The sequence below is a fragment of the Orbicella franksi genome, chromosome 2 (genome assembly GCF_964199315.1).
Source record: "Orbicella franksi chromosome 2, jaOrbFran1.1, whole genome shotgun sequence".
Lineage (NCBI taxonomy): Eukaryota > Metazoa > Cnidaria > Anthozoa > Scleractinia > Merulinidae > Orbicella > Orbicella franksi.
The window spans coordinates 31044864-31057623 of NC_138146.1; the positions used below are offsets into that span (position 1 = coordinate 31044864).

The 12760-nt window shown below is 39.3% G+C and overlaps 3 protein-coding genes across 4 annotated transcripts in view; 2 read left to right on the forward strand and 1 right to left on the reverse strand.

Moving 5' to 3' along the window:
- LOC145479242 (ryncolin-1-like) overlaps positions 1–12760 on the forward strand; it is a 67620-nt gene that overhangs the window by 36740 nt on the left and 18120 nt on the right. The gene's annotated exons all lie outside the window — the stretch shown is intronic.
- Positions 250–9775, forward strand: LOC145479217 (chondroitin sulfate synthase 1-like). The gene is made up of 2 exons (XM_081457515.1): positions 250–5384; positions 5885–9775. The coding sequence occupies exons 1-2, from the start codon at positions 4659–4661 to the stop codon at positions 7331–7333; spliced, it is 2175 nt and encodes a 724-aa protein (XP_081313641.1). The 5' UTR covers positions 250–4658; the 3' UTR covers positions 7334–9775.
- Positions 11492–12760, reverse strand: part of LOC145479246 (L-rhamnose-binding lectin CSL3-like) — a 5168-nt gene continuing 3899 nt past the window's right edge. For both annotated transcript variants that reach the window (XM_081457558.1, XM_081457557.1), the window contains one exon: positions 11492–12760. This exon is cut by the window's right edge and continues 64 nt beyond it. The gene's annotated coding sequence lies outside the window, so the exon portion shown is untranslated.

Sequence of the window (12760 nt, forward strand, 5' to 3'; positions counted from 1 at the left end):
GTATTTTCCTTACAAGTAGTGTTATTAGTAACAGTATTTCTTGCTTTTTTTTTTTTCCATCTATACTAGCGTTAGTCTATGTAGTTTCTTCTAAAAAAAGTAAAAATTAGCGTAGTTTTTTATTCATTAATATAAATAGTTAGTAAGTATTTTGGGTGTATTAGTATTTTCCTCTTGAGTAGTCTTATTAGTAATAGTATTCCTCGTTTTTTTTTTCCAACTGTACTCACGTTAGTTTATTTAGTTTTTCTTTCTTTTATCTGCAAATGTTATTTCAATTGTGATTGTCACTCTTATTTGTAAACTTATATAAATATCAATAAAATACAAAAAAAAAAACAAAAAAAAACTGAGTCTGGATAGCGAAACCAGTTTTGAAATTGACGTAATCCAAGGGACGATATCCGTGGTCGCACCAACACAACTTGTCCGTGCTTTTGACGGTGATCACGGATTGCTCGCGGGCCAGCAATTTCTCCACGGTCTCTCATCCCGGTGTCTGTTTCACGGCTTACCGTTACCACTGCCAGGATCCGGGGTGTGGATGATGGTAGTTTCCATACATGGTGAAACTCTTGTCCGGGGTGAAATCCTGATTGAAGTTTAAATTCTGGGCCAATGATTGGAGATCGGTGTTGAGTTTGGTTCTTGTTGCGAAACTCTGTCACGGATTGAAAAGCGTACTGGGAGGAATCCGATTGCATGACAAAGTGGACCGTGGAGTGAGGCATGAGTCTGACGTCGCTGTCTATCACGACTTGTCGCAGATCATCTCGTTCCGTCGGTTCGAGGTTCTTCCGGACTGTGGCACGTAAGGTTTGTTTGTCGGCCACATGTTGAAGATCAAACTCCAACAGGGTGAAGGGGTCGTGGGACATCCTCCTTGATCTCGTCGACGATGGAGTCGAAGAGCCACAAATCATCGTCATTATCGTCATCATCATCAGCGAATGCCTCGCTGTAGGTCCTCTTGTGTGTGGCTCCTACAGGAACCGGCTTGGGCCTAGGAAAAGACAGAGAGCGACTCCTGCGGGAACTAGTTTGTCCCAAACTGTACTTGTTTGTTTGTACTAGTTTGTAAGAACACTGTGAAGAAACCAAACGGCTCCGACGGGACACTCTCGCGGATGTCTGAAAACAAAACGTGACTCGATGAGACTCGAGCTACGAACCTTTTATATTTAAAACTAGAAGGAACCAATCACCATCCAGAACTTCTCCTTGGCGTGATCTCGGGTCTGACGAATCACGACATGTCATGACTAAACAGGAAAAAAGAAGAAACATATTTTTTGGCGCCGACCAGGTAACGAACCCGAGTCTGTGGCCACAACACAGCGCTTTCACCACACACGATGATTTTTCAAGTGACCGTAATTAATTCCTCATATAAGACTCGTGGACTAGCGTCTATGCCCTATTGGAGCAAGTGGTTTAAAAAGGGGGTAGCGGGTATCTCCTCTTTTTGCGGGTGACGTCACATTAGGAATAGGCCTAGACAGATTCTGCTCAAAAAATGTTAAAAAGTTGCTGAAAAATACCCCCAAAAGTTGCTCAAAATTTTTTTATAGCTTCTTGCTGAAATCGAAGAACAGCAAGCTGGCTCTGTTTCTGTGCAACAACATAGCGAGTAGTTTCTGCTCAGTTACAGTTTCTTGTGAATTTGGTGAGCTTGAAACGGGCCTAACTCTGTACGCATCCTAGTCCTTTCTCTGGCAATTGTACCTGATCGTCACGGATGCCTCAATGTAATCTTCTAAGGCGCTTTTCCTGCTGGGTTGAAAGGGTTCTGAGCAGACTAAATACCCTCTCGGCAGAGACAGAGCTGGGCTCGACGAGAAGTGTTTTCTTTACAAGGGAAGCCCTGGATTGGATATCTTTGATGTTGTTCTTCAGCGGATTCTTCATTGTCAGAAGAAAGCGCCTTTTTGAGTTAGTTGTACCATATCTGGAATATTAAAGGCTGATTTTCACAAGCGCATAAGCACAAGCACTCGCATAAGCAAGTGAGAACACCCATGACATAAGCATAAGCATAAGCACCAGAAGAACGAACATGGTTCGTTCTTCTTGTGCTTATGTTATGCTTATGTCGTAATGCGAACACGAGTGAAATAATCATAAGCATAAGCGTAAGGCGACCATCTTGATTGTATAGTCGAGGAAAGCTGGTATCGAGAAATTTTTTAATACTGCGCCTACGTATGCTCTTATGTTTATGTTCTGGTGTTCTCATTTGCGCATGCTTATGCCTATGATTGTGCTTAGCTTATGCGCTAGTGAAAACCAGTCTTAACACAGGATACCCATTCTGAAAATGGAGTCACATCCGGCATATCCATATTTGGAATCTATCAGAACAAGATGCTGATCGAAAAGCAAGAGAGTTTCTACTGAAATTCTTCTAAATTTCCGAAGAAAACGTGTTAAGATATCAATTACTTATCTTTTCCTCAGCTCGTGAGCGGGCGGAATTCAACAAATCCTGCAATCTGATTGATTCCTGGAGCGGGCGGAATTTTCTCATCCGGACCACCACAGCGGGCGGAATCCGTCGAGTTGATCTATTTTCGTGAACGAATTAGCGGTAATCGTCAATCTTTCGCCCTTTTCTAATTGAAGTTTTCTAGGATTAATTGAAGTTCGTTCCGCTCGACACAAGTTGCATGCCTGCCGAAACTGGAAAAATAGCACATATTGCCGGCGCTCTAAAAAAATTAATATTCGCTCAAAAGTTCCAATTCTTTTTTTCAACTATAGATATATCACAGCAGTTTGTTTAGCCATGTTGCAATTATAATTCAATGTAGGCAGTTCCTTCAACGGTTAAAAGAAGATTTTCTACCTGTTAAATCGAGTTTTGAACCAAACGCGAAAATAGCTCTACTTGTGGCACCTGTTTGAAACTGCTGAACTACATGAATAGAAAGTATAAATGGCCCTTAATTTAAAACAATAATAAATTTTGTCTGCCCACTAGGTTTTCAAAACTAACGACCGCTTTAAAGTTAAGGAAATTTTGAAAATATTCCAGTGAGTAACTAACATACTCACCTTCGTAAATTGCGCCGATAAATTCACGTAAATCTCTTACCTGGCTTCAAGATTAACGTTTAGGTCCTTTGTAGCGATCCTGAAACCTAGGAAGCATTAAAACTGCCAGCTTTTCCTTCCAGCGGTGGGTTTGTATACAAGGTACATTTCTACGTTCCTCATCTGTGTCGAGCGTGACGGCCACATACTTCGAAGTTCTTTGTATTACTGACCATTGTTTTCCTCGGAGTCTGTTTAATCATGTAGAGTCTTCTTGAAAGGTTTGTAGAAGCACTCTTTTGGACAACTCTCGGCACACAAACATGTATGAAGGGTGAACGGTGATCCCGGGATCCAAGGAAGGATTGATAAATCCTATGGCCATTTTGTGTTTACAAGAGGTGTTTTAGTTCCTTGGATCCCCGGATCGTCATTCCATCTTTTAGGAGTTTGGGTGATTTTCCGTCATTCCGTCTTTAAGGAATTTGGGTGATTTTCCGTCATTCCGTCTTTTAGGATTTCGGGGGATTTTCCCTCATTCTGTGTTTTAGGATTTCGGGAGATTTTCCGCCGTTCTGCCGTTCCGCGATTCCATCTTTTAGGATTTGGAGTTACTTTCCGCCGTTCTGCCGTTCCACGATTCCTTCTTTTAGGATTTGGGGTCATTTTCCGTCGTTCCGTGATTCCTCCATTCCGTCGTTCCATCATTCCAACTTTTAGGATCTCATGCAGTGATATGCATAATGACCCAGTCGACTCAAAACAAGACAGCACAAATATTGATGGGTTTAACATGTATTATAATCGTGGATTATAATTGAATACTCGCGGATATCTTTCGAGTTACGAAGAATACGAGCAAAATGACTGCGCGGACTATACGTTAGACTACGAGTAGTCCCTCTTTCGCTTAGCCCGTCGAGCGAGACCGTAAATGAACCGCCAGGAAAAATGGCTGCGTGAAATATATATTATATATTTGTGTCCTCCCTATTTTGAATCATCAGGGTTATTATGCATATCAAATGATTTCTATTTTGCGTTAAAAGTAAGATAGATATGAAGATGTATTCTGTGATAAAGTTACTAAGCGGTATCCCGGGATCCAGTCCTAGGTCAAGATACTGTATTTGTAGACTTCATTTGTGAATGGGAAGCAAGCCGTTGTTGTTGCGTGTTGTTGTGACAGCTTCGCCCATTCGTTTTAAGAGATCTTAGCTGATATTCAGGCTTCCCTTTACGGCGGAAACCCTGTTCACGAAACTCAGGCTAGATAACTATATTTTCTATTTTTCTATAAAATTCATCTCTTAGAATGAAGTATTTAATGCCATATTTAAGAAAGAAACTGAAAAAATCTCGACTTGAAAGACCACCAAAATAAGCACAAAAACATTCAACCATCTAAAGTATGTTCTAAACTAGTCATGTACACAATATCGCCGAGGGCAATATTCAATTTCACATGTTTTGAACACAGCTAGTTTTTCGTTTGACTCCTCCGTTCATTTCCACACGATTTGTGAGGAACTCTTTGAAAGAGATCAGAACAGGTTGTCCGTCAGTTGGTCAAGACAACATTCATTTCACTTCATGATTTGCAAGGCGATCGACCTTTTCTTCAGATGGAACTTCGAATTCTTCGTGAGTGTCTGTTGCTGTTGGCCGGCCTGATTGTTGGTCTCCATGTTGCATTGTTTCTGAAGCAGAATCAATGCCATTTAACCTATAAAAAGAATTTCCGACCAGGGAAAATGACAAACGAAGAGCAGTTTAATAACAGTAAGTTCATCTTTGTTGGTGTCATGACAGCTGAGACATTTCTGCAAACTCGAGCTCAAGCAGTGTTTGATACATGGGGCAGGAATGTTGCTGGAAAACTAACATTTTTTTCAAGTCAGACTCATCAAAAGTCCAAGCTACCAGTGATCAGTCTACCCGACGTGGATGACTCGTATCCACCGCTGAAGAAGTCGTTAATGATGATCAAGTACATACACGACCACCACATCGACGACTACGAATGGTTCATGCGAGCGGACGACGATGTTTACATCCGCAATGACAAATTGGTACATTTATTACATTCATTAAACAGTTCCGATGATATCTACCTGGGGCAAGCGGGAACAGGAGCAAAGAAAGAAAGAGGAATGCTTAACCTGTTGCCTGGAGATAACTACTGTATGGGAGGGCCGGGTGTAGTATTCAGTCGAAGTGTTTTGAAAAAGGTTACTCCGCATATTGAACATTGTCTTCTAAAAGCACCGAAATCACACATGCATGAAGACACTGAGCTTGGTCGGTGTATACAACGCTATGTTGGAATTTCCTGCACTTGGGCCTATGAGGTAAGTTGCTAATTATCAGAAGTTAAAGGTGTAGTTTTGTTGCATCTTCACTCCATTCGTCCTTTCTTGCTTCCTTGCTTCCTTCTTTCTTTTCTTCCTCCCTTTCTCCTTTCAAAGAACCCTTTTCCGTCTTCAAAACGTCCCCGTGACAGAATTCATACAAGATCACTGACCGCTCTATGATCTTGAGGATTTCAAATATAAAAAAACTGCCTCAGGAAACTTCAGTTTAAATTACCGGATGAGAGACCAGCCACATATACAATACTATTCTCCTGAGAATTTCAAGCTTTCAACGAACAGCTCATATACTAACTTACATTCTTCTCAGCAGAGAGAAGTTTGCTAAATCTGCATGTGTGGTGAAATTTGTGGTCGACCTCTTACAGAAAGCTGCTAAAAGCGAGATTTTATGTGGTTATTTTAAATTCGCGCTACTGTAAATATGAAATATCGTGATTAATGACTGACTGATTCTGATTTCTTTTTTTTTCTTTCAGATGCAGAAACTTTTCCTTCACGACTACAATGGGAATGGAAAAATCTTTCTGGGTAAGCTAAACACTAAGAATATTAATGATGCCATTACACTTCACCCTGTTAAAGATCCCGCCTACATGTACCGTCTACACGTGCACTTTAACAACGAACGCATTCAAGATCTTCAACAGCAAGGAGTAAACCTGCAACGCGTTTTACGGAACATGGATCGATTGCTACAAACGAGAAACGAGGACAAACGAGGCCCTCAAGATGCAAGAGATTTTCATCATCAGTTGGCCATAAATAACATTGAAAAATGGGAAATGTTTACTTCCAAATCATTTTACCCTGACTTGAGCTTAAAAGCGCCCGTTACCAAGATCCGTGGCGCACTGAAAATTGAAGTCAACAATATGCTGGAGAAAACAAAGGAAGTTATAAACGAAGAGGTCAGGAAGAATCGACATCTTGGAAAGTTGAAGGACCAGGAAATAAATTTTGGTTATAGGCGTTTTCATCCCCTATATGGCATACAACATATCGTACAACTCACAGTCATTGGTACAAAGAAACATCGCCACAAAAAAACAGGTGAAACGAAAACTATTCACATTTCATACGAGAGAAGCTTCTATGCCCAACAGCCTTTTGCAAATTTGAGATATACCACTGAGCCCCGTGCAGGGATGCCCCCTTATGTACACTTCATCGTCCCCTTAGAAGGTCGTCTGGAAACGTTCCGTCGTTTCATGACAAATTTTGAATTGGTCTGCCTCAAAGTACTTCAGAGAGTCAAGCTGGTAGTCGCTTATTCTTCGTCTGTGTCTTCTCCTCACGAACACAAAGATATCATGAAGAAATACCAAGAGAAATATCCCGAAGCAGAACTTATTTGGCTTGATGTTGCGGGTACCTTTTCCCGCGGGATAGCGCTTTCTCTGGCAGCAGATAAATTTGATCAAGCAGCTTTGTTATTCTTGTGTGATGTTGACTTGATCTTTAACTCGGAATTTATTGATCGCTGCAGATTGAACACTGCGCTTGGTAAGCGAGTTTACTTTCCAATAATGTTTACTCAGTTTGATCCTGAACTAACATACAGCAACAAAACCAAACCCGATTCGCACTTTACTATTAACAAAGATGCAGGAATTTGGAGGTCATTCTCGTACGGACCCGCATGCATTTATCATCAAGATATGGATGCTGTTGGAGGCTTTGACACAAGCATTAGAGGCTGGGGATTGGAAGACGTGGATCTTTTTGAGAAGTTTGTAGATCATCCAGAGATTGAGGTGTTTCGCGCAGCTGATCCCGGTGTAATACATGTTTATCATAAAATAAATTGCGATCCAAATCTTCCCGTTATACAATACACTCAGTGTCAAGGCTCTAAAGCCTCCATACTGGCCTCTCAAAAATCATTAGTCAGAGCTCTGCTTTCCACTCAAAACGCATACGAATGAACTTTGTTAACAGTAATGTACCCCATGTAAGTATTTGTTCGCTATGAGCACTGTGGATGAGTGGAACAGTTTACCAAGATCCGAAGCTGAGGCAGAAAACTCGAAACAGTTCAAGAATATTAGTTGACTTAATCACTTTCTTAATGTGTTTTAGTTTTGCAACCACGTTATCTAACGAAGTTGAGCATATTGTAGAGTTATATCTTTTACATATAGCTTTGCTATTTGACCCTTTATTTTTATTAATCCTTTTTCTTTTTAGGGAAACAGTTTATAACATCCACCTCCTGTTTTCCTTTTCAAGATATACTTTTTAATTTGAAAGTTCTTTAACATCTTGTATAAATGTTACGTTACGCTAAACGAAAGGCATAGAAAATAGACAGACGTGATATTTTGTAACGTTTTCCTAGTCACACAAGTGTGCTAATTGGTGATTCCTTGTTTAAATGGGAGTTGCCGACCTGAGGAGGCGAAATAGATTAGTTTGAAGAAGAGATAGATTCAGTTTCCATTAAGAAGGTACAGTCGACGCTCTCCTTGAGGACACCTCTTCAATAATTAAGGACAGCTCCTTATAAAAACTCTCTAAAAATATGGTCATTCTCTAATACGGACAACGAACACTAACTCTCAGCAACAGAAAGGAAATAATCCATATGAGCGTAACCTCTTTATTACAGACAAACCAATGATAACTTGATCAATACAATTTACTGTTTGTGGCTTCATTGTTCAATTACGCATACACTTAAAATAAGAGCAGCATTTGTAGCTGCGATCTATTATCGGAACTCTAATTCTTTGAAGACTTCAAAATTGATATCTCTACTGGAAGACGTGCACGATTGCACAACGAATATCGTGACTTTGTCCTGGAGGACATGGAATGGCGTCCGTTTAATGTGTATTTAACAGTTTAGCTCCGACTTATCCACCGACACGTCGTCCTTAAACTCAGGTCGTTGCAGAATTTCGTCCAGTTCGGCTACCATGGCGGAGACCACTGAGGATTCCAACGTGGTGGACACTATATGTATGACTCGTGAAATACCATGTTGGTATTTGGGTATCCACGATACCGCGGGAATCCCCTTGCAAAGGTAACACAACTCGCGACCGTCACACGTTTTCTCTTTTTCTTTTCTTTTTCGACGCGTCTGGCACGACGTTTCCTTCTCAATTGATCTCGTTCGTTTTTGCATTTAATATAGGCTTCGTGTCGCACGTGGTCTCCCGCCAACTTCCGCCATCTCTTACGAGATCTCTCCCTCATTTTTTCTCTCCTCTACATGCCTCTAATAGTTTTAATTCTCCTTTAATTTTCAAATATAATCGGATCGTTTCGTATTTTCTCTCGGTATACTTTACTCTTCACCGGCTCGTATATTGTACCTTCTGACTTTCTTTTTTTCCTTCTTTTTCTCCCGATATCCGTCAAGATCACTTTCAAGTCTATCATAGCATATTTCTCCATCAATAAACTCGTTCTCTTTTTGTTTCACACCTTTTTCTTCTTTCCCTTTACATCTTCTTTTATTTTTTCACTTTATCCCGGTTATTCTTTTTCCAATTCCCGACATTTATCCTTCATTTTTTTCAAACTTTTATGAAGCATGATCTAACAAAACCACACACAAAGACAAAACATCATTCTGACTGCGCTAACACGAGACATTCAATGTGAACAGCTTATTACGGATGCATCAGTCAGTCCTCTGATATAGATGTATTCCGCCTTACAACATAATCTCTATCCTTGCAAATTACAACTACAACTACAAAATCAATAACGTAGAACATTTTTCATTTATGCATACAAGCTGTTATAGAAAAGCTCCAAAACAAAAGCGGACGAACACGAATACTGACTAGCCTAGAATGACCTACGTCTCCCGCCAAACGCCTAAATAGTCCCTAAATGTCCCATGACACCCCGCGAGCCTCTCCCTCGTGCCATCAGAATTAGAATTTCTGACTGTTTCCTCCCTCACTCGTCAGAAATAAGTCTCAACCATTTTATTTCACTTAAACCTTTTACAATTCGGACGTGTGCCACACCCTAGACGAAGGCCCCAAATTTCAAAACATAACGAAAAAATTAGGCTCCCAAAACGTGCATGTGGCTACTGCTTCACAGTTTATGCATAATGCCTTCGGAGCAAAGAAATCACTACCTAAAGAACTGAAGATGGCGATTTATTATTTATTAATAGCTTTCGTGCTTATTTTGACAAAAATAGCATTCATTATCGGGATATGAAGTGATGTTTCTTGAGTAGTTCAGAAGCAAGACTGTGTACAACAGTGGAATGATCCAGCTGTGCATATGATTTTGAGACTGAATCAAACTGAACGTTCCTCGAACTGACAAGATGCACAATTGGATGAAGTTAATCACATATGGAACTCTTGTAGCTCTTCTTGTGATCTAATAAATAGAGCTTATTGGTTATCAACTGTAACAATTTTTGAACTCAAATATGATGCTCAGTGGCCCAAGTATATGACATTCTAAATATCTGTCATGCAGCTCACAAGAAGTCTTTGTTACTGACTGTAAACCTAAAGGTTTTGGATGAGACATATTCAAGTAGCTGGATTTCAGTAGAAGTAGTGACCTAATTTGCTACCTTCTTTAAAAGTGTGTTCATAGTTGTATCTAAGACAGTGTAAGTACACAGCATTTGGTTTAGGTCATTGTTTAAGACTAAATGAATATACTTCATTACTGATGTGTATACGAGCTTAGTAACAAAAAGTGGTTAGCTTGCATTTATGACACTTTACAACATTATGATCAACTTTCTGGATCTTTGTGTTACACAACAGACAGTTATTGTATAAAGATGATTTATATATACTATTTGCCATGACTGAGGCAACAACATCTTTACCAAATGATTCACGGTGTTCTGGCTCAATACTGATTGTGACATCCGCTTGCTTAACAGTAATGTGTTTGGTGGTACATGTATAAATTGTATGCAGTGAGACATGTCTTATAATTAAAACCATGCATACTAATGCCTTCACTTATATGAGACTTTGCTATCGATATATCTGCAAATGCACTAGTGTTCAGTGTTCCATCTGCAATGTCAAAATCAATCTTTGCCAGCCTTTTTCCCTCTAAAATTAATGTTTTCTCAACCAACTTTTTGTAGGATCTTAGACTAAGATAAATGTTAAAGAGCATCTGTGGAAAGGAATTGTCATGTTCCTAATTAACAATATGTGGTATTTCTCAACATATTTTTACCCTCCTTAGTTGCTCTTTGTCTACCTAAAAGTATGTTTTCTTGGACTTATTCAAAAGTTACTGGTATTTTTTGATCATGCATTTCTTTGAGGCTTCAGGATGCTTTTCTTCTATTACTGCTTTTGTGAGAAACGTTTGCTGCTGGAATTGAAAGAAGAAACTTCCAGTGTTAGTGCTCTCTGCATGTCAATAATTGTATGGATAGAGCCACAAATTTGTACATTCATCAGTTTTATTGTAAATGAAGATCTTGACAAAAAAAATACAAATAGAGTGACTAATAATATAGTATCAAAGGAATGCTAGTGATAATGAAATGTGATGTGATAATGTGATGTGATGTGCAGAATTGTGCTATTGAACACTGTAATGAGTACTGACTCAATTCAATCACTGGATAGTCGGGCATTTGAGGAAGCTCGAAAATATATCAACTGAAGACATTTGTTGATTTGGGCTGCTGAGATCGATTATGTATAAACCAGTGAGGACCAGTAACAAAACATCCTTTGTTCACAAAAGCGGTGCTCAGGCAAATCATTTAGGAACTCATGTAAGTTTACAGAAGAACGATATTGTAGGGATTGGCGGAAGTCAGTCTTGCCCGTGGTGGCAAAAACGTTTTGCAAAGTCTAAAAAACATTCGGTAGGTAGGCTTTCAGAGTCACCTTTAATTTTCCAAAATTTTTAATGCGTTGGATATCCTGTCGTAACATGCTTAATTATCACAATTCGATAATAAAAAATGTCTCAACGAGCCGTTTTTGAATTACATAACTCACTTAAAGCTAAAATAATTAAGGGTGTATTAACAGGTTTTGTCGTTGCTATGGTAATCTGTTATGGACATTTGTCTCAATCACTACACAGGATTCACGGAGCTAGCCTTATAATAATTCTACTTGTTCTTGTCGTTCTATTATTTGAAATGTTGCATCCGAATGTGGTCAACCAAGGAATATCTGGGAAATTCCTGTTTTAGTCGAGGTTCTGCGACATAACATTTCAAATCGTTCGGGAAAATACTCGTCAAACCCGGCAATCGGTTTGGTTTAGTCTCGCGCAGAAAGAGGATTACTATTTAACAATTAGATTATGAGGTCGAGATTGAATTCTGACTAAATTTCCCTCAAATAACGATTTCTAATCATTTCTCAACGTAGTATTACTTTATGCTTAAGCAAAATCGCCCAGCACATTTATGGACGAGCACTCATCGGTTCATCGTAAAATTTTGAAGTTTAAAGCCGCATAACGGTCATTTTCCCTCCTCATGGCTCTTAAGAATTCATACATCCAGTAATATTTCTAAATCTTCCTTGAAACAGCAGAGAAACTGGGAAACGTGGCCATTGTGTGGACGACCTCTTGCCACTGCACTCCAATTAACAATTAGGTTATGAGCTCGAGATTTCTATGAGGTGATAGTTGATTCAGCCTTCGGCCTCATCAACTATCAACTCATAGAAATCGAGAGCGAATAATCTAATTGTTTTGGTTTAACTTTTACTTAAATTTTCTTCAAATGACAATTCCCAATTGTTTTTGTACATCGTATTTAACTTTACGCTTTAGAAAAATCGCGCGGACTGAATTGTCGTTTGGAATTTCCTGTTGTACACGCGCTCATCAGTGTCTTCAACATTGTCTAGTTCTTCAAGGTCACGAAACCGTGAATGCCCTTCATTTCGACTTCTCAGGAATTTAATTATCCATTTACATCAAAATGTTAGTCCAAAACTTTGAAAAAACGAAAAAAAACGTCGCCATTTCCTAGACGACCTCCAGCCACTGCACACTAATAACTGATAGTGTTCAATAGCTCAGCCAATCAGATTACAGCATTTGCATCAGTATACTAGTAGAATTCTACTAATGACTGATAGTATACGAGTAGCTCAGCCGATCAGATTGCAGCATTTGCATTAGTATGCTACAATAGTAGAATTCTACTAATGACTGATAGTATACGAGTAGCTCAGCCAATCAGATTGCAGCATTTGCATTAGTATACTAGTCGAAATCTACTAAATATTGACAAATACAAACACCACTAATATCATTTGGAACAACCCTATATCATTTAATATCTTCAATCATAACAGAAATCACCCCTTCACCGGAATAAATTGAAATTATGTTAAATCAAGCTGCGATCAACACCC